The sequence below is a fragment of the Erinaceus europaeus genome, chromosome 14 (genome assembly GCF_950295315.1).
Source record: "Erinaceus europaeus chromosome 14, mEriEur2.1, whole genome shotgun sequence".
NCBI classification, from domain to species: Eukaryota; Metazoa; Chordata; class Mammalia; order Eulipotyphla; family Erinaceidae; genus Erinaceus; species Erinaceus europaeus.
The window spans coordinates 100895494-100921355 of record NC_080175.1 but is presented as its reverse complement, the minus strand read 5'-3'; the positions used below and the strand labels follow the sequence as shown (position 1 = coordinate 100921355).

The 25862-nt window shown below is 49.9% G+C and overlaps 1 protein-coding gene across 1 annotated transcript in view; it reads left to right on the top strand.

Annotated features, from left to right (window-relative positions):
• The first annotated feature begins 442 nt into the window (after positions 1 to 442).
• The window catches only part of ADGRG7 (adhesion G protein-coupled receptor G7), a 44224-nt gene continuing 18804 nt past the window's right edge, over positions 443 to 25862 (top strand). Inside the window, exons 1-6 of the mRNA XM_060172211.1 lie at positions 443 to 624; positions 12032 to 12139; positions 13527 to 13631; positions 14850 to 14962; positions 21603 to 21752; positions 23114 to 23214. Of these exons, the coding sequence (XP_060028194.1) occupies positions 516 to 624; positions 12032 to 12139; positions 13527 to 13631; positions 14850 to 14962; positions 21603 to 21752; positions 23114 to 23214 (686 nt within the window). The 5' untranslated portion in view covers positions 443 to 515. The remainder of the gene's footprint in view (positions 625 to 12031; positions 12140 to 13526; positions 13632 to 14849; positions 14963 to 21602; positions 21753 to 23113; positions 23215 to 25862) is intronic.

Below are 25862 nucleotides of genomic sequence, written 5' to 3'. Positions count from 1 at the left end.
TTGTTTGTCTGGATTCTACTTTGACCCTGCTGGCTGCTCCCTCCCCGCTCTTCCTTATTACCCAGAGTTATCTGCCCTCCCAATAACTGCAGCCGGGTCCTGTGCTCAGAGAACGGTGAGGAAGCGACAGGCAGAGTGCGCACCTTCCAGATGCTTTTCCACCACGGTCACCACTGGGCTGGCTGGCTGCACCACAAACCCACCACGTCCCAGAGCCCATTTGCTTTTTCTTTCTTTCTTTTTTGAATTGAGACAGAAATCAAGAAGGAACGGAGAGAGAGAGAGAGAGGGAGAGAGAGAGCTGTGGCCCTGCCTTACTGCTCCTGGAGCCTCCCCCCTGCAGGAACCCTGGGGGGTGGAGGGGCAGCTGTCTCCTGACCACTAAAAGGTGGTAACTTTTCCTTCTCCCTTTATCTCTTTCTTTCTTTCTTTTTAGAATAGTTTCTGCTTAAAATTCTGGCTCAAGGACAGCCAGCCATTTTGCACGCTGGAGTGGACTGCAGTGTGACTTCCCCATGGCATCCTACCGGGACAGCAAGGTGCTAGTGGCAGCTGTGTGTGGGCTGCTGACCGGCACCGTTCTGGGACTTGGCGTGTGGAGGACCATGGCCTGGATCCAGACAGGTAACGTCAATTGTTCTGTCTGATTCAGAGGGAGGGTGGCACTGAATGTGTGCCTTGCTCCCAGACACACCACTGCTGGAATGGCATGCAGGCTGAGGTCTCAGCCCAGGTGCTATCATGACACATAAGAGAGCCGGCAGGTGGTTCCAGGCAGCTGTGTCTGTGCATGTGGGGAGGCAGGACAGCAAGTGGTCACACTGACCTGTCTGTGCTCTTTCGGTGTCTGAATGAATGAATTGTAGAGTCATGATTAAAATAACTAATAGCATTCTGGCTGTTCAGTTAACACCAAGTAAATAATAATAATTATAGGGAGTCGGGCGGTAGTGCAGTGGGTTAAGCACACATGGCACGCTGGGACCGGCGTAAGGATCCCAGTTCGAGCCCCCAGCTCCCCACCTGCAGGGGAGTCGCTTCACAGGCGGTGAAGCAGGTCTGCAGGTGTCTGTCTTTCTCTCCCCCCTCTGTCTTCCTCCTCTCTCCATTTCTCTCTGTCCTATCCAACAACGATGACAACAATAACAACAATAATAACTACAACAATAAAACAACAAGGGCAACAAAAGGGAATAAATATTTTTAAAAAGTTAAAAAAATAAAAAACAAAATACCCACAACGACCCTGGATCCATACTCCCAGAGAGATAGAGAATGGGAAGGCTGTCAGGGGAGGGGGTGGGATGTGGAGATCGGGTTATGGGAATTGTGAGGAACTGTACCCTCTCATTCTATGGTTTTGTTAATGTCTCCTTTCTTAAATAAATAAATAAATAAATAAATAAATAAGAGGGAAAATTAGGATCCTTTAGAAACTATTTTCCCTGTTATTCAACAAATATATATATATATATATTTTCCACTGAGGCATTTCATCTGCACTTGTGTACTACACCCCTAGAAACAGAATCCCAGGATTTCCCCTCCTGTGTGTTCTCGTCTTGCTTCTTCACGGCCCATGATGCCGGCTGAGGTTGTCAGCACAGTGACACCAAACTGACGAGATGGAAGCAGGTTATTCTGCCATTTTCCTGGGTCTTTGAGCTGCACATCAGATCTGGGGCTGCTCACTCCACACGTGTTTGGCCTGCCAGTGAGGGTCACGGCAATTTTCCCAGCTCTGTGATCATCAGTGATTTCAGATTCGCCCATGTAGCCGTGCTTCATCATCACAGGTAGAAACCGGACCATGACTTTGGGGCACGGCCTAATAAGAGCCCAGCATTTGCCTCTTTCCCCGGCATTGTTGATGCTCCTGAGAGCGTGGGCCAGGACATCCAGGCACCATTATGGCGGCACAGAAAGAGGGCGGAAAGAGGGCGGAGGGGCACGCAAACAGAGCTATCAGTCATTCGCCAAATGTGTATGGTCGTCTGCTGTGCGTTAGAGTGACAGTAGGGAAAGGTGGATGAGACAGTAAGGCTCAAGAAGAATCCCAGAGACGCAACAGCAGAGACTTTCAAAAAACTGCTGAGCCAGTTCCCCCAAACCAGCAGCTTCTCCATAAAGAGATTCTGGGCTGGATGTATTATTTCCTCTTTTTTAGTTTTATTTATTATTGTATAGAGACAGAGAGAACTAGAGAGGGGAAGGGTAGATAGAGCGGGGAGAGAGAGAGACACTGCAGCCCTGCTTCACCACTCACGAAGCTTCCCAATGCGCCAAATATTTCTCCTCTACCGCGCCCAGTCTAGCTGCTGCCTAACGTACTCAACAGGCGTGAGCTGCTGTGGACACTTTACTGCGCCATTTCCTACACTCCCTGACTTTCATCTTGAAAAGGTGCCATAGCCCAGACTGAACCTTTGGAAGGAGACTCAGCTTATCAGATTGAAAGTCTATAATGTAATTAATCATTAAATTGAGTTAACTACTTCTAAGAAGTGCTCTATCTCCCTGCATTGTTAGGCTGTATCAGTGGTGAAATTCCATTTAAATATGTAGCCATTTTTCAGAAATCTGTATTTTACATATTTCGTTTATTTATTTTTAGATTTTTTTTTTTTTTCCAAAGCCCTGCTCAGCTCTGGCTTATGGTGGTGCAGGGAATTGAACCTGGGACTTTGGAGCCTCAGGCAGGAGAGTCTGTTTTCAGAACCATTATGAATTCTACCCCCGCTCATTTATTGTTTTACGGTTAGTTTTTCCACAGTGAATCAAATGTCCTAAACACTGGCCTCTCGTGGAACAGCAGGCTATGTCCTCACGCAGGTATCTCAAGTAAAGAATTTGATACAGATGTCTGAGTCTGCTGGTGGGGTTTCTGCCAGTCCTAACTAGATGGGTTTTTTTCCTAGTTCAGGAGAAATTCACTCCTACTTTCTATAATTTTTTATGCCTCCCCACTCCTACTTTCTATCTGGAATTTTTACCATTTTATGTTACTCTTCTAAGCAACATTAAGTGTGACATATTTTTGCATTGAATTTTCTTTTTTTAATTTTTATTATCTGTATTTATTTATTTATTGGATAGAGACAGCCAGAAATCAAGAGAGGTGGGGGGGGGGTGGAGAGGGAGAGAAAGAGAGAGACACCTGCAGCCCTGCTTCACCACTTGTAAAACTTTCCCCCTGCAGGTAGGGACCAGGGACTTGAACCCGGGTCCTTGAGGCCTATGACGCGTGTGCTCAACCAGGTGCACCACCACCTGGCCACATTTAGTGTTCCATGATACATAGTACATGGTTCAAAATAGGCTGAGTATTTTTGGAAATACTACAGTTTCAAGAACATAGGGGATATCATTCTGTGATAAAGCCAGTGTTGTGAGAATGTCACTATCCAGACAGGACACAGCTCACATGAATAGTTGCTGTTTGCTGTGAGAATGTCACTATCCAGATGGGACACAGCTCACATGAATAGTTGCTGTTTGCTGTGAGAATGTCACTATTCAGACGGGACACAGGTCACATGAATAGTTGTTACTTTGCTGTGAGAATATCACTATCCAGACAGGACACAGCTCACGTGAATAGTTGTTACTTTGCTGTGAGAATGTCACTATCCAGACGGGACACAGCTCAAGTGAATAGTTGTTACTTTGCCGTGAGAATGTCACTATCCAAACTGGACACAGTTCACGTGAATAGTTGTTACATTGCTGTGAGAATGTCACTATCCAGACGGGACACAGCTCACGTGAATAGTTGTTACTTTGCCGTGAGAATGTCACTATCCAGACGGGACACAGCTCACATGAATAGTTGCTGCTTTGCTGTGAGAATGTCACTATCCAGACGGGACACAGCTCACGTGACTAGTTGCTACTTTTCTGTGAGAATGTCACTATCCAGACGGGACACAGCCCACGTGAATAGCTGCTGCTTTGCCGTGAGAATGTCACTATTCAGACGGGACACAGCTCAAACGAATAGTTGTTACTTTGCTGTGAGAATGTCACTATCCAGACGGGACATAGCTCACGGGAATAGTTGTTACTTTGCTGTGAGAATGTCACTATCCAGACGGGACACAGGTCACGTGAATAGTTGTTACTTTGCTGTGAGAATGTCACTATCCAGACTGGGACACAGCTCACGTGAATAGTTGTTGCTTTGCTGTGAGAATGTCACTATCCAGAGAGGACACAGCTCACGTGAATAGTTGCTGCTTTGCTGTCAGAATGTCACTGTCCAGAGAGGACACAGCTCACGTGAATAGTTGCTGCTTTGCCGTGAAAATGTCACTATCCAGACAGAACACAGCTCACGTGAATAGTTGTTAGTTTGCTGTGAGAATGTCACTATCCAAACGGGACACAGCTCACGTGAATAGTTGCTGCTTTGCAGTGAAAATGTCACTATCCAGACAGAACACAGGTCACATTAATAGTTGTTTCTTTGCTGTGAGAATGTCACTATCCAGACAGGACACAGCTCACATGAATAGTTGTTACTTTTCTGTGAGAATGTCACTATCCAGACGGGACACAGCTCACGGGAATAGTTGTTACTTTGTCGTGAGAATGTCACTATCCCGACTGGGACACAGCTCACGAGAATAGTTGTTACTTTGCTGTGAGAATATCACTATCCAGACGGGACACAGCTCACGTGAATAGTTGTTACTTTTCTGTGAGAATGTCACTATCCAGACGGGACACAGCTCATGTGAATAGTTGTTACTTTGCTGTGAGAATGTCACTATCCAGACGGAACACAGCTCACGTGAATAGTTGTTACTTTGCCGTGATAATGTCACTATCCAGACGGGACACAGCTCAAACGAATAGTTGTTACTTTGCTGTGAGAATGTCACCATCCCTACAGGACACAGCTCACGTGAATAGTTGCTGCTTTGCTGTGTTAATGTCACTATCCAGAGTGGACACAGCTCACGTGAATAGTTGTTACTTTGCCGTGAGAATGTCACTATCCAGACGGGACACAGCTCACGTGAATAGTTGTTAGTTTGCCGATAGAATGTCACTATCCAGACGGGACACAGCTCAAACGAATAGTTGTTACTTTTCTGTGAGAATGTCACTATCCAGACGGGACACAGCTCATGTGAATAGTTGTTACTTTGCTGTGTTAATGTCACTATCCAGATGGGACACAGCTCACGTGAATAGTTGTTACTTTGCTGTGTTAATGTCACTATCCAGATGGGACACAGCTCATGTGAATAGTTGCTGCTTTGCTGTTTGAATGTCACTATCCAGACGGGACACAGCTCACGTGAATAGTTGTTACTTTGCTGTGTTAATGTCACTATCCAGACGGGACACAGCTCACGTGAATAGTTGCTGCTTTGCTGTTTGAATGTCACTATCCAGAGGGGACACAGCTCACGTGAATAGGTGCTGCTTTGCCGTGAGAATGTCACTATTCAGACGGGACACAGCTCAAACGAATAGTTGTTACTTTTCTGTGAGAATGTCACTATCCAGACGGGACACAGCTCATGTGAATAGTTGTTACTTTGCTGTGAGAATGTCACTATCGAGACGGGACACAGCTCACGTGAATAGGTGCTGCTTTGCCGTGAGAATGTCACTATCCAGACTGGGACACAGCTCATGGGAATAGTTGTTACTTTGCTGTGAGAATGTCACTATCCAGACGGGACACAGGTCACGTGAATAGTTGTTACTTTGCTGTGAGAATGTCACTATCCATACTGGGACACAGCTCACGTGAATAGTTGTTGCTTTGCTGTGAGAATGTCACTATCCAGAGAGGACACAGCTCACGTGAATAGTTGCTGCTTTGCTGTCAGAATGTCACTGTCCAGAGAGGACACAGCTCACGTGAATAGTTGCTGCTTTGCCGTGAAAATGTCACTATCCAGACAGAACACAGCTCACATGAATAGTTGTTAGTTTGCTGTGAGAATGTCACTATCCAGACGGGACACAGCTCACGTGAATAGTTGCTGCTTTGCAGTGAAAATGTCACTATCCAGACAGAACACAGGTCACATTAATAGTTGTTTCTTTGCTGTGAGAATGTCACTATCCAGACAGGACACAGCTCACATGAATAGTTGTTACTTTTCTGTGAGAATGTCACTATCCAGACGGGACACAGCTCACGGGAATAGTTGTTACTTTGTCGTGAGAATGTCACTATCCTGACTGGGACACAGCTCACGAGAATAGTTGTTACTTTGCTGTGAGAATATCACTATCCAGACGGGACACAGCTCACGTGAATAGTTGTTACTTTTCTGTGAGAATGTCACTATCCAGACAGGACACAGCTCATGTGAATAGTTGTTACTTTGCCATGAGAATGTCACTATTCAGACGGGACACAGCTCAAACGAATAGTTGTTACTTTGCTGTGAGAATGTCACCATCCCGACAGGACACAGCTCACGTGAATAGTTGCTGCTTTGCTGTGTTAATGTCACTATCCAGAGAGGACACAGCTCACGTGAATAGTTGTTACTTTGCCGTGAGAATGTCACTATCCAGACGAGACACAGCTCACGCGAATAGTTGTTAGTTTGCCGATAGAATGTCACTATCCAGACGGGGCACAGCTCACGTGAATAGTTGTTACTTTGCCGTGAGAATGTCACTATCCAAACTGGACACAGTTCACGTGAATAGTTGTTACATTGCTGTGAGAATGTCACTATCCAGACGGGACACCTCTCACGTGAATAGTTGTTACTTTGCCGTGAGAATGTCACTATCCAGACGGGACACCGCTCACGTGAATAGTTGTTACTTTGCCGTGAGAATGTCACTATCCAGACGGGACACCGCTCACGTGAATAGTTGTTACTTTGCCGTGAGAATGTCACTATCCAGACGGGACACAGCTCACGTGAATAGCTGCTACTTTGCCGTGAGAATGTCACTATCCAAACGGGACACCGCTCACGGGAATAGGTGCTGCTTTGCCGTGTGCGACCTGTGTTCAAGCCACCCCCACAGAGGTGGGGACTTTGGGGCTGTGGTCTCTTTCAGCCCTCTCCCCCATTTCCCTGTTTCTGAGTCTGTATGTCTGTCTCTATCTGGAAAAAAAAATCATCCTAGAGTGTCAAAAAAATAAATAAAGCAAGGACAGAGAAGAAAATAAAGAGAGAGGAAGGAAGGGAGAGAGTGACAGAGGAAAGGAAGGAAGCATGGAAGGCAGAAATGAGAGGGAAGAAAGAAAGAAGCAGATAGAGGGAGAGAGAGAAGAAGGGAGGAAGAAAGAGGGAGGGAGGAGGAAGAAGAAAACAAGGGAGGGAGGGAGGGAGGGAGGAGGGAGGGAGGAAGGGGTAGGAAGGGAGGGAGGGAGGAAGGGAGGGAGGGAGGGAGGGAGGAAGGAGGGAGGAAGGGAGGGAGGGAGGGAGGGAGTATTGGAGGCTGGTGGTGTGCCCCTAGTGACTGCACACATGTCACAGGGCACAAGGACCTGGGTTCCAACCCTCTGTCCCCACTGCAGGGGGAAGCGTCCCGAGTGGTGGAGCAAGGCTGCAGGTGTCTCTCTGTCTCTCTCCCCATCTCCCCTCTCCTCTCAGTTTCGGGCTGTGTCTGTCTAATAAAGACAATACAGAAAAGCATTAAGCAGGGAGCCGGGCGGGGGCGCAGCGGGTGAAGCGCAGGTGGCGCAAAGCGCAGGGACCAGTGTAAGAATCCCGGTTCGAGCCCCCGGCTCCCCACCTGCAGGGGAGTCGCTTCCCAGGCGGTGAGGCAGGTCTGCAGGTGTCTGTCTTTCTCTCCCCCTCTCTGTCTTCCCCTCCTCTCTCCATGTCTCTCTGTCCTATCCAACAACGACAACAACAATAATAACTACAACAATAAAACAGCAAGGGCAACAAAACGGAATAAATAAATTAAATAAATATTTTTTAAATTTTTTTTAAAAAAGCCTTAAGCATGAAACGGAGGAAGAAAGGAGAGAAAGAGAGGGAGAGGGGAGGGGAGGCCATGCTAGCATTCAGCATGAGCCCTGCATGGCTTCTCAGTGAGTGCTGGGGCGTCCACGGCCCGGCCTCTGTTGGGCAGAGGTGAGCTGAGAAGGGCAAAGAGGAGCACGTACTAAGGGGCCGCGTAGCAGGAGTGTCAGACTGGCCACAGGACGGGAGTCGCGGAGGATGAGCCGTGCGCTGGACAAACTGGAGACTCAGCTAGGTGAGGTGAGCTGAGGAGCTGGGCGATCCTGGTGGCCTATGGCCCTGAGACTGTGGCCGTCTGGTACAAACAAGCCGCTGGTGTGACCTTTATTTGTTATTCAGAGCAGGTCACAAATAAGTGACCTTGGTGTGTAGTCCCACACCGCAGCGTCACCAGTTCCTGTCCCCACCCTCCCTCCTCCTCCCGCAGCTGTCCACAGAGGTTGGCCCATGTTCACCTCTGCGCATCTCATTCTCTCTGTTCCGCACCTGAGTGCCGCAGGTGGCGCCAAGCGCAGGGACCGGCATAAGGATCCCAGTCGAGCCCCCGGCTCCCCACCTGCAGGGGAGTCGCTTCCCAGGCGGTGAAGCAGGTCTGCAGGTGTCTGTCTTTCTCTCCCCCTCTCTGTCTTCCCCTCCTCTCTCCATTTCTCTCTGTCCTATCCCACAATGACAACAACAATAATAACTACAACAATAAAACAACAAGGGCAACAAAGGGGAAAATAAATATAGTGGTGGAAAGATAAACAAGATTTCAGGACAGTGTCATCTCTGGAGGGAGGGGAAGGATATCGATACAGAGGAGTATAAAGACCTCAATTCCTGTGAGGCTTTCTTACTTATTTTAAAGTATGGAACAAATCTGGCAGATATTTCCCCCGATTTCTGTTAGTTCCCCAGAATGCAATTCTCCCACTGTCTCTTCATTTTTTAGCAGTGGGTTTTTCAGAGCACAGGTGTAAATGTTTCTTGAGAGCGAGAAAGGTCACAGCGCAGGGCTCCCTCTGTGCGCGGGGTCACGTGGGCACCTGGGCAGCTTCAAACCCAGGTCAGGCATTTGGCAAAGCAGCCCACTACTCAAAGTGAGCTATCTTGCCCACCCAATAAATTTCAGTTTCAGTGAAAGTTAGGTTGTCTATTTCTTCATAGATTGTGCCTTTGATGTTCTTTCTGAAAAGCCATCAAGACCAAGGTTACTTAGATCTCTGCCACATAACCTTTTAGAAGTCCTAAGGTTTTACCTTACATTCAGCTTAACAAAATTAAAACTTAAAAAAATATTTAAAAAGAATGTATTTCCCTCTTACTTCTCCCTTTACTATCTCTGCTGCATGTCTGTTGCCCTTTGTCCCATAGTTCTAGGGATGTCTGTTGCTTACTTTTTTTTTCCTTTTGTTGTCCTCGTTGTTTTATTGTTGTTACTGATGTCGTCATTGTTGGATAGGACAGAGAGAAGTGGAGAGAGGGGGGGAAGACAGAGAGGGGGAGAGAAAGACAGACACCTGCAGACCTGCTTCACTGCCTGGGAAGCGACTCCCCTGCAGGTGGGGATTTGTTTATTTATTCATTCCCTTTTGTTGTCCTTGTTTTTTACTGTTGTAATTATTATTGTCGTCATTGTTGGATAGGACAGAGAGAAATGGAGAGAGGAGGGGAAGACAGAGAGGGGGAGAGAAAGACAGACACCTGCAGACCTGCTTCACCGCCTGTGAAGTGACTCCCCTGCAGGTGGGGAGCCGGGGGCTGGAACCCGGATCCATATGCTGGACCTTGCGCTTCACACCATCTGTGCTTAACCCGCTGCACTGCGCCTGACTCCCGTCTGTCACTTTCTTATTCTCTGGCCGTTAGCTCAGGAAGTTTCTGCTGATAGTTTTCAGTTTCACTGGTTCTTGTCTTCACCATGCCCTGTCTACACGTGAACCCATCTTGAAGTCTGACTTAATGATCACGCTCCTGGAAAGCCTTCCCTGGAAGGCTGGCCCAGCTCTCTTCTGCTCTAAAGCCTCGTTGTTAGGGACCCACAAGCCCTTTGTCACATAGCTCAGTGTCCTGTGTTTCTGTGACAGGTGTTCGCCCACTACTAGGCAGGTCTGCACTTTTTTTTTCTTTAGTGGCTTAATAATGATCAGCAAGATTGTAAGGTAACAGAGGTCCAACTCCACACAGTTCCCACCACCAGAGCTCCCTGTCCCCTCCCCTCCACTGGAAGCTTCCTGGTCTTTATCCCTCTGGGAGTCTGGACCCAAATTCTTTCTGGGGAGCAGAAGTGGGGGTTCTGGCTTCTGTCACTGCTTCTCACTGGACATGGGTGTTGGCAGGTGGATCCACAACCCCAGCCTGTGTCTGTCTGTCTGTCCCTAGTGGGGCAGGACTCTGGGGAGGGGAGGCTCCAGGACACATGGGTGAGGGCGTCTGCCCAGGGAGGTCAGGATGGAGTCATGGCAGCATCTGCAACTTGGTGGCTGAAAGACAGTGAGATATAAAGCTGGACAAACTGTTTAATAAACAGGAACCTAAAGGGAGTAACAGAGCAGATGAAATTTGGAAGGAGCTAGGCAGTCTGTTTCAGCTGTGTTCCAAGGGGCCCATGAGCAGGTCTGCATTCTTTTTTTTTTAATTTTTTATTTATAAAAAGGAAACATTGATTAAACCATAGGATAAGAGGGGTACAACTCCACACAGTTCCCACCACCAGAACTCCATATCCCACCCCCTCCCCTGACAGCTTTCCCATTCTCTGTCCCTCTGGGAGCATGGACCCAGGGTCACTGTGGGACGCAGAAGGTGGGAGGTCTGGCTTCTGGAATTGCTTCCCCGCTGAACATGGGCGTTGACAGGTGGATCCATACTCCCAGCCTGTCTCTCTCTTTCCCTAGTGGGGCAGTGTTGTTGTCTCCGGGCTGGCTTCACGGGCAGGAGACAGAGACCAGGGACACACGGCTGAGCTGAAAACACAGTTTAATCTTTATTCATGAGCAGGCAAGCAGTCCAACAACCGAATCACCACACAGTGGGCTCCTCCATTTTTCTCCTCCGGCTGCAGCGTCAGGAACCAAGGAAGTATGTAGGATAGGGGGCGGGGAGAAGGAGGAAACTCGAAACTAGCAAGGACTAAACCAAAGTCTCCCGGAGGCAGGGGGAGCGAGCGAGACCAAACCAATGTAACCGAATGACCATGTAAATAGACCACAACGTCAAGCAGTGTAACAGAAGGGATTCCAGAAGCAGAGCTAGAAGCTTACCAACAGGGCAGGGCTCTGGGGAAGCAGAGCTCCAAGACACATGGGTGGGGTCGTCTGTCCAGGGAAGTCTGGTTGGCATCATGCTGGCATCTGGAACCTGGTGGTTGAAAAGAGAGTTAACATGCAAAGCCAAACTGGCCAATCATGGACCTAAAGGCTGGAATAGTGCAGATGAAGAGTTGGGGGGGGGGTCCTCCATTTTGTAGTAAATATATTTTAGTTATATTCCAAAGGGCCTGTGGCTATACTAGTTTTTAATTTTGGGGGGGGGGGGGTGTTTGTTTCCTCTTTCTTTTTGCCACTGAGCCTGAAATCTGATAACTTGGTGGATCCAAGTTATTGTCTGGGGAGATGATGTCATGGCTGGGCAAAGGACCAGAAAGCTGGATCAGAGAAGAGAGTAGCTCCCTAATATGGGAAAGGGGTATAAATGTTGTTGACTGTAAGCCCCGTTGATGATGTGATCTGGGGCGAGCAGGTCTGTATTCTTAAAGCATTTGTAGGTCTGCATGTCGACGCAGTCTGTCTGTCTGTCTGTCCCCAGTCTACCACAAATCTCCCTCCCTCTCAGCACACATCATCAATATCTAGTTCCTCAGTAGATTCTACTGTTGAGACATGGTATTAGGTCTTTCAGCCTTTTATTTTTCTTGTACCCATGACATTTAGGAAGTGTCACACACCTTGCATCCGTTTCAGTGTCCGTTCTCGTCAGCGACGATACTGTAAACGCTGAGAGTGACAGCGTCGGTGCAGACTGAAGGTCACAGGCCTGTGGCAGCTGGTCAGTCTGTGATGTTCTCTTACTGTTTCTCCATGCAGTGGCTTCCTCATCAAAGCCCCCTCTGGAGCTCTGCAGAAATGGCGGAACCTGGGCCAACGACAGGTGCAACTGCCCAGAGCTGTGGAGAGGACTGCGATGTACCATCCGTGAGTCTCTAGGGACGTCGCGCGCGGGCGCTGCGCTGACTGTGGGCAGAGGAGACAGCAGCGCTTCCTGAGGTCTCAGGGCAGAGGGCGTGACGGTGGACGCTGAGCCATGTCTTCCTGTGTGTTCAGGGCATCTTGTCTGCTTCCCAATGTTCAGTTTCTCTGTGAACGTCCAGTTGCTTTTCTTTCTGAGTGCAGACTGACGGGACATTGGTTCGTCTGTTTTTCTCAGTCTTTTACGTTGGAGAGAGGCCTGTCACCTCCTTCAATATTACAAATCTGGTTGTTTAACTTTGCTAAAGTCAACCTCCTATCAAAGACCAAGTTTTTCTCTTTTCTTTCTGTCACTCTTTTTCATGTGTAGTTAAGACGCTTGCATGAACTGTGTTATAAGTAGCGCCCAGGGCTGGGCGGTGGCGCACCTGGTTAAGCGCACGCACTACAGTGAGCAAGAACTCAGGTTCAGGCCCTGGTCCCCCCTGTAAGGGGAAGCTTCACGAGTGGTGGAGCAGGGCTGCAGGTGTCTCTCTGTCTCTCTCCTCTATCTCCCCCTCCCTCTCAATTTCTCCCTGTCTCTATCCAGTAATAATAAAAAGTTATCTTTTCTTACAATTGAGTCCTATTTCATTAGTATATGTACCACACCTTCTTTAACAAGTCCTCTGTTTGGGGTCACTTGAGCTATTTCCAAATCTTGACTTTTCCATGTTGCTGTGATGATCATAAGAGTTTATATATCTCAAACCATCTGCTATCTGCGGTAGCGCAGAGGGTTAAGCGCACATGGCGCAAAGCACAAGGACCAACGTAAGGATCCTGGTTCGAGCCCCCGGCTCCCCACCTGCAGGGGAGTCGCTTCACAGGCAGTGAAGCAGGTCTGCAGGTGTCTGTCTTTCTCTCCCCCTCTGTCTTCCCCTCCTCTCTCCATTTCTCTCTGTCCTAGCCAACAACAATGACATCAGTAATAACTACAACAATAAAGCAACAAGGGCAACAAAAGGGAAAAATAAATAAATATTTAAAGAAAGAAAGAAAAGAGTGAACATGGACCGGCCCCACTCATAGACAGAAGTTGAGGAATAAGATCAGAAGGAAACACAGCAGAGCCAGGACGGGGGTTGGTGGACTGCTCCAAAGCCAAGGACTCGGGTGGAGGGAGCATTCAGACTCTGGAGCAGGATGGCGGAGGAGGACCTCGTGGGGTGAGACTGTTCTGTGGAAACTGGGACATGTGACACAGGCACCAACTACTGTATTTACTGCCGACTGCAAACCACAAATCTCCCCGGTAAAGAAAAATAGAAGAAACTTTCGAATATATATATATATATATATATATATATATATATATATATATATATATGCACTTTTTCCCTCTCCATCCTAGCTAATTTCTGTGAAAATAGCACCGACAAGATGTTCACGTTTAAACGGATTCCAGTAGGAAGCTACGGGTACTCTGAGGAAGTGTGTGAGCGGAACACTCCAAGTGGTACGTACAGCCCCACAGAGCTGCTGGCTGCACGGGCGTCTGTGTTGGGGGCACCCTGGCCCGCCAGCCAGCGCTAGGTCCCCAGTGGTTTTGATCCAGGGCTGCGACTTCTCTCCTGCAGCCACTGGTCAGAGTTTCAAGTACTATCTCACATCCTCCAGCTCTTCCTAAGGCAGCAATAGACATCCCTGTGTCATCTACGCCACGTCTCACCCTCTTCACTTGTCTTTTTGAGTTTTATTTAGTTAGTATATACTGGACAGAGACTGAGGGCTTGGGATGGAAGGGGGAGATTCAGGAGAGACAGAGAGGCACCTGCAGACCTGCTTCTCGGGTTAAGAATAGCTGTGGTGGTCCAGAGGTGGCGCAGTGGATAAAGCACTGGACTCTCAAGCGTGAGGTCCTGAGTTCAGTCTCTGGCAGCACATGTGCCAGAGTGACATCTGCTTCTTGCTCTCTCTCCTGCCCGCTTTTTCCCTTAGTAGACAAGATGGCCCCCGAGGCTCTCCCAGAGCAGACTGCCTTGTCTCTGCACACTTTGCCCTCACGGAAACACCCCGGGACTCCCAGGGGGCCGCTCTGACCTCTGTTGCCCAACAGCCAGGGAGGCGGGGGACCCAGAGCAAGAGCCTGCACTCTCCCCTCTCAGGTTCACTCTGTCCTATCCAATAAATAAAAAATATTAAAGAGAGAGAGGCAGATCTTCCTTGCAGACAGTCTTTTGAATTTCATATTTTAAAATTAAGACAAATGTCTCTAAAATAGCCCTGTAGTAGCTGTCTGGTTCCTTTTTCATTCTGTGTGGGTGCAATCAACCCGTAAGACACCAAAGACACAACTTCCTCATAGTTTGTAAAAATGGCCCAAGACGACCTCATTCACACAGACGTTCTTGCAGGCTCTGCACGGCAGGACCTCAGTGCTCCCCCAGGCGGCCTCTGGGTCTGCTGCACAGGGGACATGACAGACCTGGGACAGCCGTCCACGGGCGGGGCCTGTAGCAGCCTGAAGTTGAGGAAGAGGCCCTGGAACCCCACCCCTGAGGTCTCTAGCAGACGTGTTTGTTAGTCAAACGACAGGCCAGCCGCCATCTGAAAGACGGACAAGAACACTGAGCATCTTGAGGCTTCTCCCCGCAGGACGGACGGGGTGACAGTGTGTGGGCCCAGCTGCCGAGGCCATCCCTGCAAACGCTGCTTCTCTTTCCTTCTCTCTAAGCGGGCAAACCCATGGCCACCCGGCTGTGTACACTCAGCGAAACTGGGCAGATCAAGCTGGAAGCAGCCACCACAGGAAACTGCAGTGCCAGTCTGCAAAGCCTGGAGACACAGGTACACCAGGGTCTCTGACCGGCCAGAGAGATGAGGGTCTCCTCCCAATGCCTGTGGGTCAAGGCATCGCGCTGTTTCTTTCAGCTGTCGCGCAGAGATGACAAGAACTAGTAACGGAGCTTGACGGAGCTGTTCTTTCTTAGATGGTTGACACCTGTTTGTGCAAATGGACATTTGGACCTGACAGACTGACAGACAGACTACAGCAATGCCAGTCTAGAGCCCACCACCTGACCTTACCTATCTCTCCTCGCCATTGACGGCTAGCCTCAGAGAAGGGAGCCACACACAGGGGGAGGCGTCAGGCCTGTGCCAGGACCAGGTGTGGTCGGACCAGCTTGGCAGACCGGCGTATGCAAAGCAGGTCCAACCACACACCCAAACGCAGACGCAGGCAAGTGCTCACAGCTGCATCCCAACGATGGCAAGAGGCGGAAACCTGGCCTTTCTGAGCGGCCCTGCTGAGCTCAGACGGGTTCCTTCCTTCAGTCCCTGCAGGTCCTGTGTGAGTCAGGGAGGCCACGGTAGCAAGCACACGCCACATGCACAGTGGACATGCCGGCCCACTGCCCCTGCTGAGGTGGACATGCTGGCCCACTGCCCCTACTGCAGTGGACATGCCCCACTACCCCTGCTACAGTGGACATGCCGGCCCACTACCCCTGTTATACCAGACATGCCGGCCCACTACCCCTGCTACAGTGGACATGCCGGCCCACTACCCCTGCTACAGTGGACATGCCGGCCCACTACCCCTGCTACAGTGGACATGCCGGCCCACTACCCCTGTTACAGTGGACATGCCGGTCCACTGCCCCTGTTACACTGGACATGCCCCACTACCCCTGTTACAGTGGACATGCCTGCCCACTACCCCTGTTACACCGGACATGCCGGCCCACTGCCCCTGTTACAGTGGACATGCCGGCCCACTACCCCTGTTACAGTGGACATGCCGGCCCACTACCCCTGCTACAGTGGACATGCCAGCCCACTACCCCTGCTACAGTGGACATGCCGGCCCACTACCCCTGCTACAGTGGACATGCCGGCCCACTGCCCCTGCTACAGTGGACATGCCGGCCCACTACCCCTGTTACAGTGGACATGCCCCACTACCCCTGCTACAGTGGACATGCCGGCCCACTGCCCCTGCTACAGTGGACATGCCCCACTACCCCTGTTACAGTGGACATGCCGGCCCACTGCCCCTGCTACAGTGGACATGCCGGCCCACTGCCCCTGCTACAGTGGACATGCCCCACTGCCCCTGTTACAGTGGACATGCCGGCCCACTACCCCTGTTACAGTGGACATGCCCCACTACCCCTGTTACAGTGGACATGCCGGCCCACTGCCCCTGCTACAGTGGACATGCCGGCCCACTGCCCCTGCTACAGTGGACATGCCCCACTGCCCCTGTTACAGTGGACATGCCGGCCCACTACCCCTGTTACAGTGGACATGCCCCACTACCCCTGTTACAGTGGACATGCCGGCCCACTGCCCCTGCTACAGTGGACATGCCGGCCCACTACCCCTGTTACAGTGGACATGCTGGCCCACTACCCCTGCTATAGTGGACATGCCGGCCCACTGCCCCTCCTACATGTTGTCATGACTGCAGTCAGGTACTAATACACCTACAGCACAGAGGAGGGAGACGGCTCTGGGGGTGGGTACAGGAGCCACAGCCTGGCAGGGGGTCAGCCCACTACATACATTGCGGCCTAGGGGAGGCTGCCAGCCTCACAGGTATGGCCAGGAGGCTCTGTTCTTTTCTTTCTTTCTTTCTTTCTTTCTTTCTTTCTTCTCTTAATATTTATCTACTCCCTTTTTTGCCCTTGTTTTATTGTTGTAGTTATTATTGTTATTGCTGTTGTTGGATAGGACAGAGAGAAATGGAGAGAGGAGGGGAAGACAGAGAGGGGGAGAGAAAGACAGACACCTGCAGACCTGCTTCACCGCCTGGGAAGCGACTCCCCTGCAGGTGGGGAGCCGGGGGACTCGAACCAGGATCCTAACCTGCTGCACTACCGCCCAAACCCCATCAAAAATATTCGTTTATTTTATTTATTTATTTTTGAAACTCAGGGCCAGCACTATGAATCCACTGCTTCTGGCAGCCATTTTTTTCTGTTTTATTGGATAGGATGGAGAATAGTCGAAAGAGGAGGGGGAGACAGAGAGGGAGAGAGAAAGACAGACACCTGCAGACCTGCTTCACCGCCTGTGAAGCGACTCCCCTGCAGGTGGGGAGCCGGGGGCTCGAACCGGGATCCTTACACCGGTCCTTGCACTTAATTTCCATGTGCACTTAACCAGGTGCACCGTCACCTGGCCCCCAAGATTTACTTAATTTGTTTCTGAAGGAAAGGGAGATAGATAAATGATAGATAGATACATAGATAGAGAATAAGAGGGGAAAGGAGAAGGGAGAAGGAGAGGGAGAGAGAGAGATGGAGAGAGAGAGAGAGAGGGAAGGGAGGGAAAGGAGAGGAGGAGAGAGGGGTGCAGAGGGGGAGGGGGTGATGGTGGGAGAGAGAGGAGAGACAGATGGGGAGAGAGAGCCCATAGTTCCACTCACATCTGGCTTATGCCAGTGCTGGGGATTGAACCTGAGACCCCTGGAACTTGGCCTGCGCGGAGTCTGTGCTCTGATGCATGGAACTGGCTCCTTGGCCTTAGTCCCTGCCATTTTAAAATGCCCCTTAGCCCCTCCAGTGTTTGTTTGCTACCAGGGAAGGAGCCCCGGGCTTGTCCGTCTGTGACGCTGCTCAGAGGTCTTCCTGACCCACGCTCTCTAAACGGGGTGAGGGCTGGTCACGGGAGAGACAGGCGCACACAGCACCCACCGCCCTGGCATCCCCACGGTGCTCTTCCTGGCGCTGCCGCCAGGGCAAGACCCAGGCCGTCTCCCATAATCAGACACGGACCTTCACCCTTGACCCGTCCCCCGGGGCCTCTCTGAGCCTCCGATTAAGGGTCAGGGTGCTGCTTTGCATTTTAAATATGATGACACCTTTTAACAGTTGGGGTGCGGGTGCAGGGCAGGGCCCTGACGACTGACTGAGAAGGGTGTTGTTTTTGTTACGTTTTATCCTGGGGGGCTAGTGGCTTACCTGCCGTTGTTGACAGCTGTGTGCAGTGACGGGTGTCCGCCAAGCATTCTCAGCCCAGCTTGGGACCCCACAGCTGCCCCACCGGGCCCCTCCTCCCTCTCCCTCCAGGGTGTGCTGAGGTCCCGGGCCCCAGGCCACGGCAGACTTGCTGTTCTCCTTTATTTCCCGTCTCCCAAGTTGTGTCCATAGTTAAATCTCCCACTATTCGTCCCTCTCCTGTTCTTACATTTTCTGACCATAGTTACTTTTCTTTATTGGGGGATTAATGGTTCACACTGGACAGGAAAACACAGTAGTTGGGGCAGGTGTCACATTCCTCAGTTTCCACATCACACTCCAACCCCCACCAGGTCCTCCTCCTGTTCCACCATGTTCCAGGGCCTGAACCCCCCACCCCCCACAGAATCCTTGACTTTGGTTCAATACAGAAAAAAAACTCCGGACCGAGATCTGTTTTTGTTTTCCCGTCTGTTATTTCTCATTTCTGTCCATGAGTGGGATCATTCCATATTCATCCTTCTCTTTCTGGCTTACCTCACCTCACATGACTTCTTCATGCTCCATCCAAGATGAGGTGAATTCACCAATTTTTTTAAAAAAATTTATTAGTGATTTAATCATGATTAACAAGATTATAAGATCACAGGGGTACAATTCCACACAGCTCCCACCACCAGAGCTCCCTGTCCCACCCCCTCCATTGGAAGCTTCCCTGTTCTTTACCCCTCTGGGAGCAGGGACCCAAATTCTTTATGGGGAGCAGGAGGTGGGAGTTCTGGCTTCTGTCATTGCTTCTCCGCTGGACATGGGTGTTGGCAGGTGGACCCACATCCCCAGCCTGTGTCTGTCTGTCCCTAGTGGGGCAGGGCTCTGGGGAGGGGAGGCTCCAGGACACACGGGTGACGGCTCTGCCCAGGGAGGTCAGGGTGGCGTCATGGCAGCATCTGCAGCTTGGTGGCTGAAAGGTCATAAGATATAAAGCAGGACAAATTGTTTAATGATCAGTAACCCAAAGGTAGGAACAGAGCAGATGAAACTAGGGGTCTTCATGTGGGAAGAAGCTAGGCAGTTTAATTTAGGTGTGTTCCAAGGGGCCCATGACTTTAGTCATTTTTGCCAGAGCCTGACAGCTGACATGCAGGTGTCATAAGTCTTGTCAGGGGAGATGGTGTCAGAGTTGAGACAAGGACTAGAAAACTTAACAGCTGAGTAGTATTCCATTGTGCATCTAGACCACAACTTGCTCAGCCACTAGTCTGTTGTTGGACACCTGGGTTGCTTCCAGATTTTGGCTGTTACAGGTTGTGGTGCTGTGAACACAGGTACACACAGATCTTTTGGCGTGAATGTGTTGGTTCCTTAGGCACCCTCCCTTTCTGCCTCATCTCACCCAGCACCGTTCCTTCAAGGAAGAACAGTGTCTGTGGCGACCTGTTCACCGGTCCCCAACTGTGGAGTGCTTGATAGTTTGGTTAGAAAGTTGAAATCACACTGCCATCTAGTGGCAACCACATCAACATTGACTCCCAGGTCCACTAAAGACTTCGTGGTGGACAGGGGGCCGGGCGGTAGCACATGGTGCACATGGCACGAAGCGCAAGGACCGGCGTAAGGATCCCGGTTTGAGCCCCCGGCTCCCCACCTGCAGGGGAGTCGCTTCACAGGCGGTGAAGCAGGTGTGCAGGTGTCTGTCTTTCTCTCCCCCTCTCTGTCTTCCCCTCCTCTCTCCATTTCTCTCTGTCCTATCCAACAATGACAACAAGAGCAATGGCAATAATAACAACAATAATAAGGGCAACAAAATGGGGGAAATGGCCTCCAGAGTAGTGGATTCATAGTGGAGGCACGGAGCCCCAGTGATAATCCTGAGGGCAAAAATAAATAAAAATTTTTAAAAAGTCATGGTGGTGGGCTTGCATGTCCTCTCTCTCTCCCCCTTTATGTCTCCAGAGTCATTGCTGGGGCTCGATACAGGCACTGTGAATCCATTGCTCCTGGAGGCCACTTTTCCATTTTACTGGATAGAAACAGAGATAAATTGAGAGAGGAGGAGAGAGACAAAGAGAGACCCTGCCGACCTGCTTCACCACTTATGAAGCTTCCCCCTCCGGGTGGGGAGCTAAGGGCTCGAACTGGGATCCTTGAGCTTCGCACTAAGTGAACTTAACCCAGTGTGCCACTGCCCGGCCCACAACTTCCACGTTTTGGTTTGACAGCATAAAATACAGGGTTCAGGGCATTCTGGGAAGGTTGTCTAATTATGTGCCCACAAGCCAGATAAACATTTCCTACTCACTGCATAGCCATTATTTTCTAAAATGCAATAAAAATTGCTAGGATGCTTGTGTTCATAGCAGCACAATTTGTAATAGCCAAAACCTAAAAGCAACCCAGGTGTCCAACAACAGAGGAGTGGCTGAGCAAGTTGTGGTCTAGATACACATGGAATACTACGCAGCTGTGGAAAATGATGAATTCGCCTTCACCTCATCTTGGATGGAGCTTGAAGGAACCCTGTGAAGTGAGATCAGCCAGAAATAGAAGGATGAATATGGAATGGTCTCTCTCATAGAGAGAAGATGAGAAACAAGAACAGAAGGGAAACACAGAGCAGAACCAGGACTGGGGTTGGCGTACGGCACCAAAGTCAAGGACTCTGGGGTGGGGGAGGGTTCAGGTCCTGGAACAGGGTGGCGGAGGAGGATCTAGGGGGTGAGTGTGATGCGGAAAACTGAGACATGTGACACATGTGCCAACCACTGTATTTACTGTCGACTGTGAACCATTAATCCCCCAATAAAGAAAAAGAGAATTTAAAAATCACTAGGAAAAACAAACATGCATAATAAGAAAGCACGCTGAGAAGTGACTAGAGGCCAGACTGGCCCCCGGCTTCCACGCCCTCACCTCCGCGCTGCGCTCCTCTCCGTGAGCTAGTGCTGGTCCCCGGCTCACGGCCCCACTAGCACGCATCCAGCTAAGTCTGTCTGTCTGCTCATCCTGGAAGGCAGGAAAGGCCAGGACGTGTACTGGTCTGCAGACTCAGACCTCTAGACGAGAAGCACACTTGGAAACAAGTGAGTGTGACATTAAGAGACCAGGGCTCAGCCACTTTCTTGCTTATCCACCCGCAGTTCCTTACAGAGCAGGCACTTCGTGCACCTCTGTGAACTTATGATTATTTTTTCTTTTCTTTCTTTCTTTATTTATTTTCCCTTTTGTTGCTCTTGTTTTTTACTGTTATTGTAGATATTATTGTAGTTATTGATGTTGCTGTTGTTAGATAGGACAGAGAAATGGAGAGAGGGAGGGGAAGACAGAGAGGGGGAGAGAAAGACAGACACCTGCAGACCTGCTTCACCGCCTGTGAAGCGACTCCCCTGCAGGTGGGGAGCCGGGGGCTCGAACCGGGATCCTTACGCCAGCCTTGTGCTTTGCGTCACATGTGCTTAAACCGCTGTGCTACCACCTTACTCCCAACTTATGATTATTTTTAAGTTACTATTGTTTTTAAACAGATAGACGATATCAGAAATCATTCTGAAAATATTTCTACTGAAGTTCAGATTTTAACCTCAAATGTCAACCAGCTGACTTCTGAGGGCATCTCTGCAGCTGCTAATGTCGTCGGGCAAATCTTCAACTTGAGCAATCACGCTGTGCCTAAGGTAAAGCTCCAGAGGGAGGCGGGGACCAAGAGAAGAGTCCAGACCCCACTCCTGTCACGCTGAGCCTAAGGTAAAGCTCCGGGGAGAGGGACCAAGAGAAGAGTCCAGACCCCACTCCTGCTCTGTGGTGGCAGCCTGGGCAAGGCGGGACTCCTCACAGCGACTTTGCAGAGACTGGGAGTCAGAACAGAAGGAAGCAGAGCTCAGACTGGTTGGGTGTCTTGCACCAAAGTGAAGGGCTCGGGACTCGGGGCTCAGGGCTCGGGGCTCGGGGGTGGGGAAGTTCAGGTCCTGGTGCTCATGGCGGACAAGGACTTGGGTGGGGTGAGAGTGATTCGAAGAAAACTGAGAACGTTTTTTAAGTATTTATTTATTTACTGTTGGATAGAAACAGAAATTGAGTGGCTGGGTGGTGGCGCACCTGGTTGAGTGCACAGAGACCCACCCGGGTTCAAGCCCCCAGTCCGCACCTGCAAGGGGGAAGCTTCACGAGGGGTGAAGCAGGACTGCAAGTGTCTGTCTGTCTCTCTCTCTCTTCCTACTCTATTAATTTCTGGCTGTCTATATCCAGTATATAAAGGTGATTTTTTAAATTAATTATTGGATAGAGACAGACAGAAATTGAGAGGGAGCGGGAGATAGAGAGGGAGAGAGACAGAGAGACACCTGCAGCCCTGCTTCACCACTCGTGAAGCTTCCCCTGCAGGTGGGGACCAGGGGCTCGAACCCGGATCCTTGCGCACTGTGATGTGTGCACTCAACCAAGTGTGCCACCTCCTGACCCCTAAAGATATTTTTTATAAAAACAGTTATAATGAAATATGTCCTCTCCTATCCAAAAAGATCTGTGTGCACCTGTGTTCATAGCAGCACAATGTGCAATAGCCAAAACCTGGAAGCAACCCAGGTGTCCAACCACAGATGAGTGGCTGAGCAACTTGTGGCCTATACTCAGCTATTAAAAACGGTGAATTCATCTTCTTCACCTCCTCTTGGCTGGAGCTTGAAAGACTCCTGTGACGTGAGATCAGCCAGAAAGAGAAGGATGAGTGTGGGATGATCTCACTCACGGACAGAAGCTGAGACATAAGAACAGAAGGGAGGCACACAGCAGAACATGGACTGGGGCTGGTGTCCTGCACCACAGCCAAGGACTCTGGGGTAGCAGGGGCCTCAGGTCCTGGGACATGATGGTGGAGGAGGGCCTAGTGGGGTGAGAGTGTTTTGTGGAAAACTGGGAAATGTTATCTATGTACAAACTATTGTGTTTTGCTGTCGACTATAAATCATTAATCCCCCAATAAAGAAATTTTTTTAAAAGAAAGAAAGAAACGTAACCTCTGGTGGTTTCTTCCTGGCAGGCAAAGGAAGTAGCAGTGGCAACAGTGAGTCAACTTCTAGAGGCCCGTGAAGACGTTTTCCAGAGAGCTGTCGACACCGGCAGTCCCAGTCCCTTTAACACGTAAGAACAGTCCCGCCCGGCATGTAAGGGTCCTGACCAAGTGCCCCTCGCCTCCCTGAGCCAGAAAACTGGTGGTGTTTGCTTTCCTAGTGGGGCTCTCCATGGCTGACGCCTTCAGACTTCAGGCTGAACTTGGGTTTCCACCTGCTGTTGAGTTTCTGGGTGAAATGGCTCCTGTTCTCCTGGCTCCAAGGTGTCTACGGATGTGCTACCTACATGCTTCCTGGCTTCTTTTGAAAGTACATAGAGTTGAGGGGCCAGATAGAGTGCACACGTTACAGTGCTCAAGGACCCAGGTTCAAGTCCCTGGCTCCCCACCCGCAGGGGAGTCGCTTCGCAAGCGGTAAAGCAGGTCTGCAGGTGTCTGTCTTTCTTTCCCCCTCTCTGTCTCTCTGTCTTACCCTCCTCTCTCCATTTCTCTCTGTCCTATCCAACAATGATGGCATCAATAACTACAATAATAATAACTACAACAACAATAAAAAAACAAGGGCAACAAAAGGGGAAAAATCAAAATTTAAAAAATATTTTGAATTAATAAATAAAAGTAGCATGTTAAAAAAATAAATAAAAATAAAAGTAGCATGTTCATAGACATCTTCACTGGGATTCACTGAATTTATTTTTATCACTTTCTTGAGGAAAGGGTGATTTATAAGACTTATTGTCACAGGGGTACATTTTCATTATTTATTTTATTAGAGATTTAATACTGATTTACAAAATTATAAGATCACAAGGCTATAATTCCACATCATTCCCATCACCAGAGCTCTGTGTCCCTATCCCTCCACTGGAAACTTCAGTGGTTCTCCTGAGGTCACTGATATGGGTGAACTATTATTTCTATAACTGTGTCTGTATTTATAAATATCTGCCCGTTTTTCCGTGACTACATCTTCTCTTCCTTTCCAAGCCACACTTACTCCTCTTACTACTTTCAAATGTCCTTCCTTTTTTAATCTTCTCTCCAGGTCCTGGTGGAGTTGGGCCTCAGAGCCCTCTGGGCATCTTCCCTGACATTTCTCCCCCTCTGGGAGCAGGGACCCAAATTCTCTCTGGGGAGCAGAAGGTGGGAGTTCTGGCTTCTGTAGTTTCTTCTCCACTGGCCATGGGTGTTGGCAGGTGGACCCACACCCCCAGCCTGTGTCTGTCTGTCTGTCCCTAGTGGAGCAGGGCTCTGGGGAGGGGAGGCTCCAGGACACATGGTGACGGCGTCTGCCCAGGGAGGTCAGGATGGCGTCATGGCGGCATCTGCCACTTGCTGGCTGAAAGGTGATAAGATATAAAGCAGGACGAGTTGTTTAATGAATAAGAACCAAATAGTAGGAACAGAGCAGATGAGAACAGGGGTCTTAGGGCAGAAAGAAGCTAGGGTCTACTTTGGTTGCTTCTAGGGGTCTATGACTTTCATAGTTTCTGCTCGAGTTTGGTGACTAACATAGAGACTCCCACTTTCTTTAAGGTGAAGAAGAAATGGTCCTGGGTCTAGAGTCTGTCGGTGAAATAAGACTGGGGTCAGAGAGACGGTTTGCAGCCTCGCTTGAACGAGAGGACAGAAGTGGGTGTTTTGCTGAGAAAGCTGAGGAAAGAGGTTGTGCTGTTACACCAGGAAGTCACAGATGATGATAGAGAATTAAATGCTGTTCTTTTTTTAAATTTTTGGTATTAACTTTAATTAGTTATTGGAGAAAGACAGTCAGAAATGGAGAGGGAAGGGGGAGACAGAGGGAGAGCGGCAGAGAGACACCTGCTGCCCTGCTCCACCGCTCGCGAAGCTTCCCCCCGCAGGTGGGCAGTGGGGGCTTGAACTGAGGTCCTTGTGCACAACAACATCTGGCACAACAACATCTGGCTCAACAACAGTACTGTGTACTCAATCATGTGCGCCACCACCCAGCCTCTAAAACGCTGTCTTAACAATAAACATCTGTGAATTTCACTGAATTAAAGAAAGTTACATTTGAGGTAGTGAAAGAATAAGTTAAAATCTTGAACATAGAACATCTTGAACTATGCAATGGTACAGCCACATTTAAACTCTCCTTCCATACACTCTGTCTGGTCTGCCTGGCTGACTAACCATCACCTATCAGCTAAACGTCTCTCAGTTGATCTTCGGCATAGACTGAGATCTCTGTTCACTTGGCCAAGGCTCCAGCCTCAGCCTCATCCCAGGGTCAGGTCATCAAGCCCAGGGTCAGGTCATTAAGCCCAGGGTCAGGTCATTAAGCCCAGGGTCAAGCCATCAAGCCCAGGGTCAGGTCATCAAGCCCAGGGTCGGGTCATCAAGCCCAGGGTCAGGTCATCAAGCCCAGGGTCAAGCCATCAAGCCCAGGGTCGGGTCATCAAGCCCGGGGTCGGGTCATCAAGCCCAGGGTCAGGTCATTAAGCCCAGGGTCAGGTCATTAAGCCCAGGGTCAGGTCATCAAGCCCAGGGTCAGGTCATCAAGCCCAGGGTCAGGTCATCAAGCCCAGGGTCAGGTCATCAACCCCGGGGTCGGGTCATCAAGCCCGGGGTCAGGTCATCAAGCCCAGGGTCGGGTCATCAAGCCCAGGGTCGGGTCATCAAGCCCGGGGTCGGGTCATCAAGCCCGGGGTCGGGTCATCAAGCCCGGGGTCGGGTCATCAAGCCCAGGGTCGGGTCA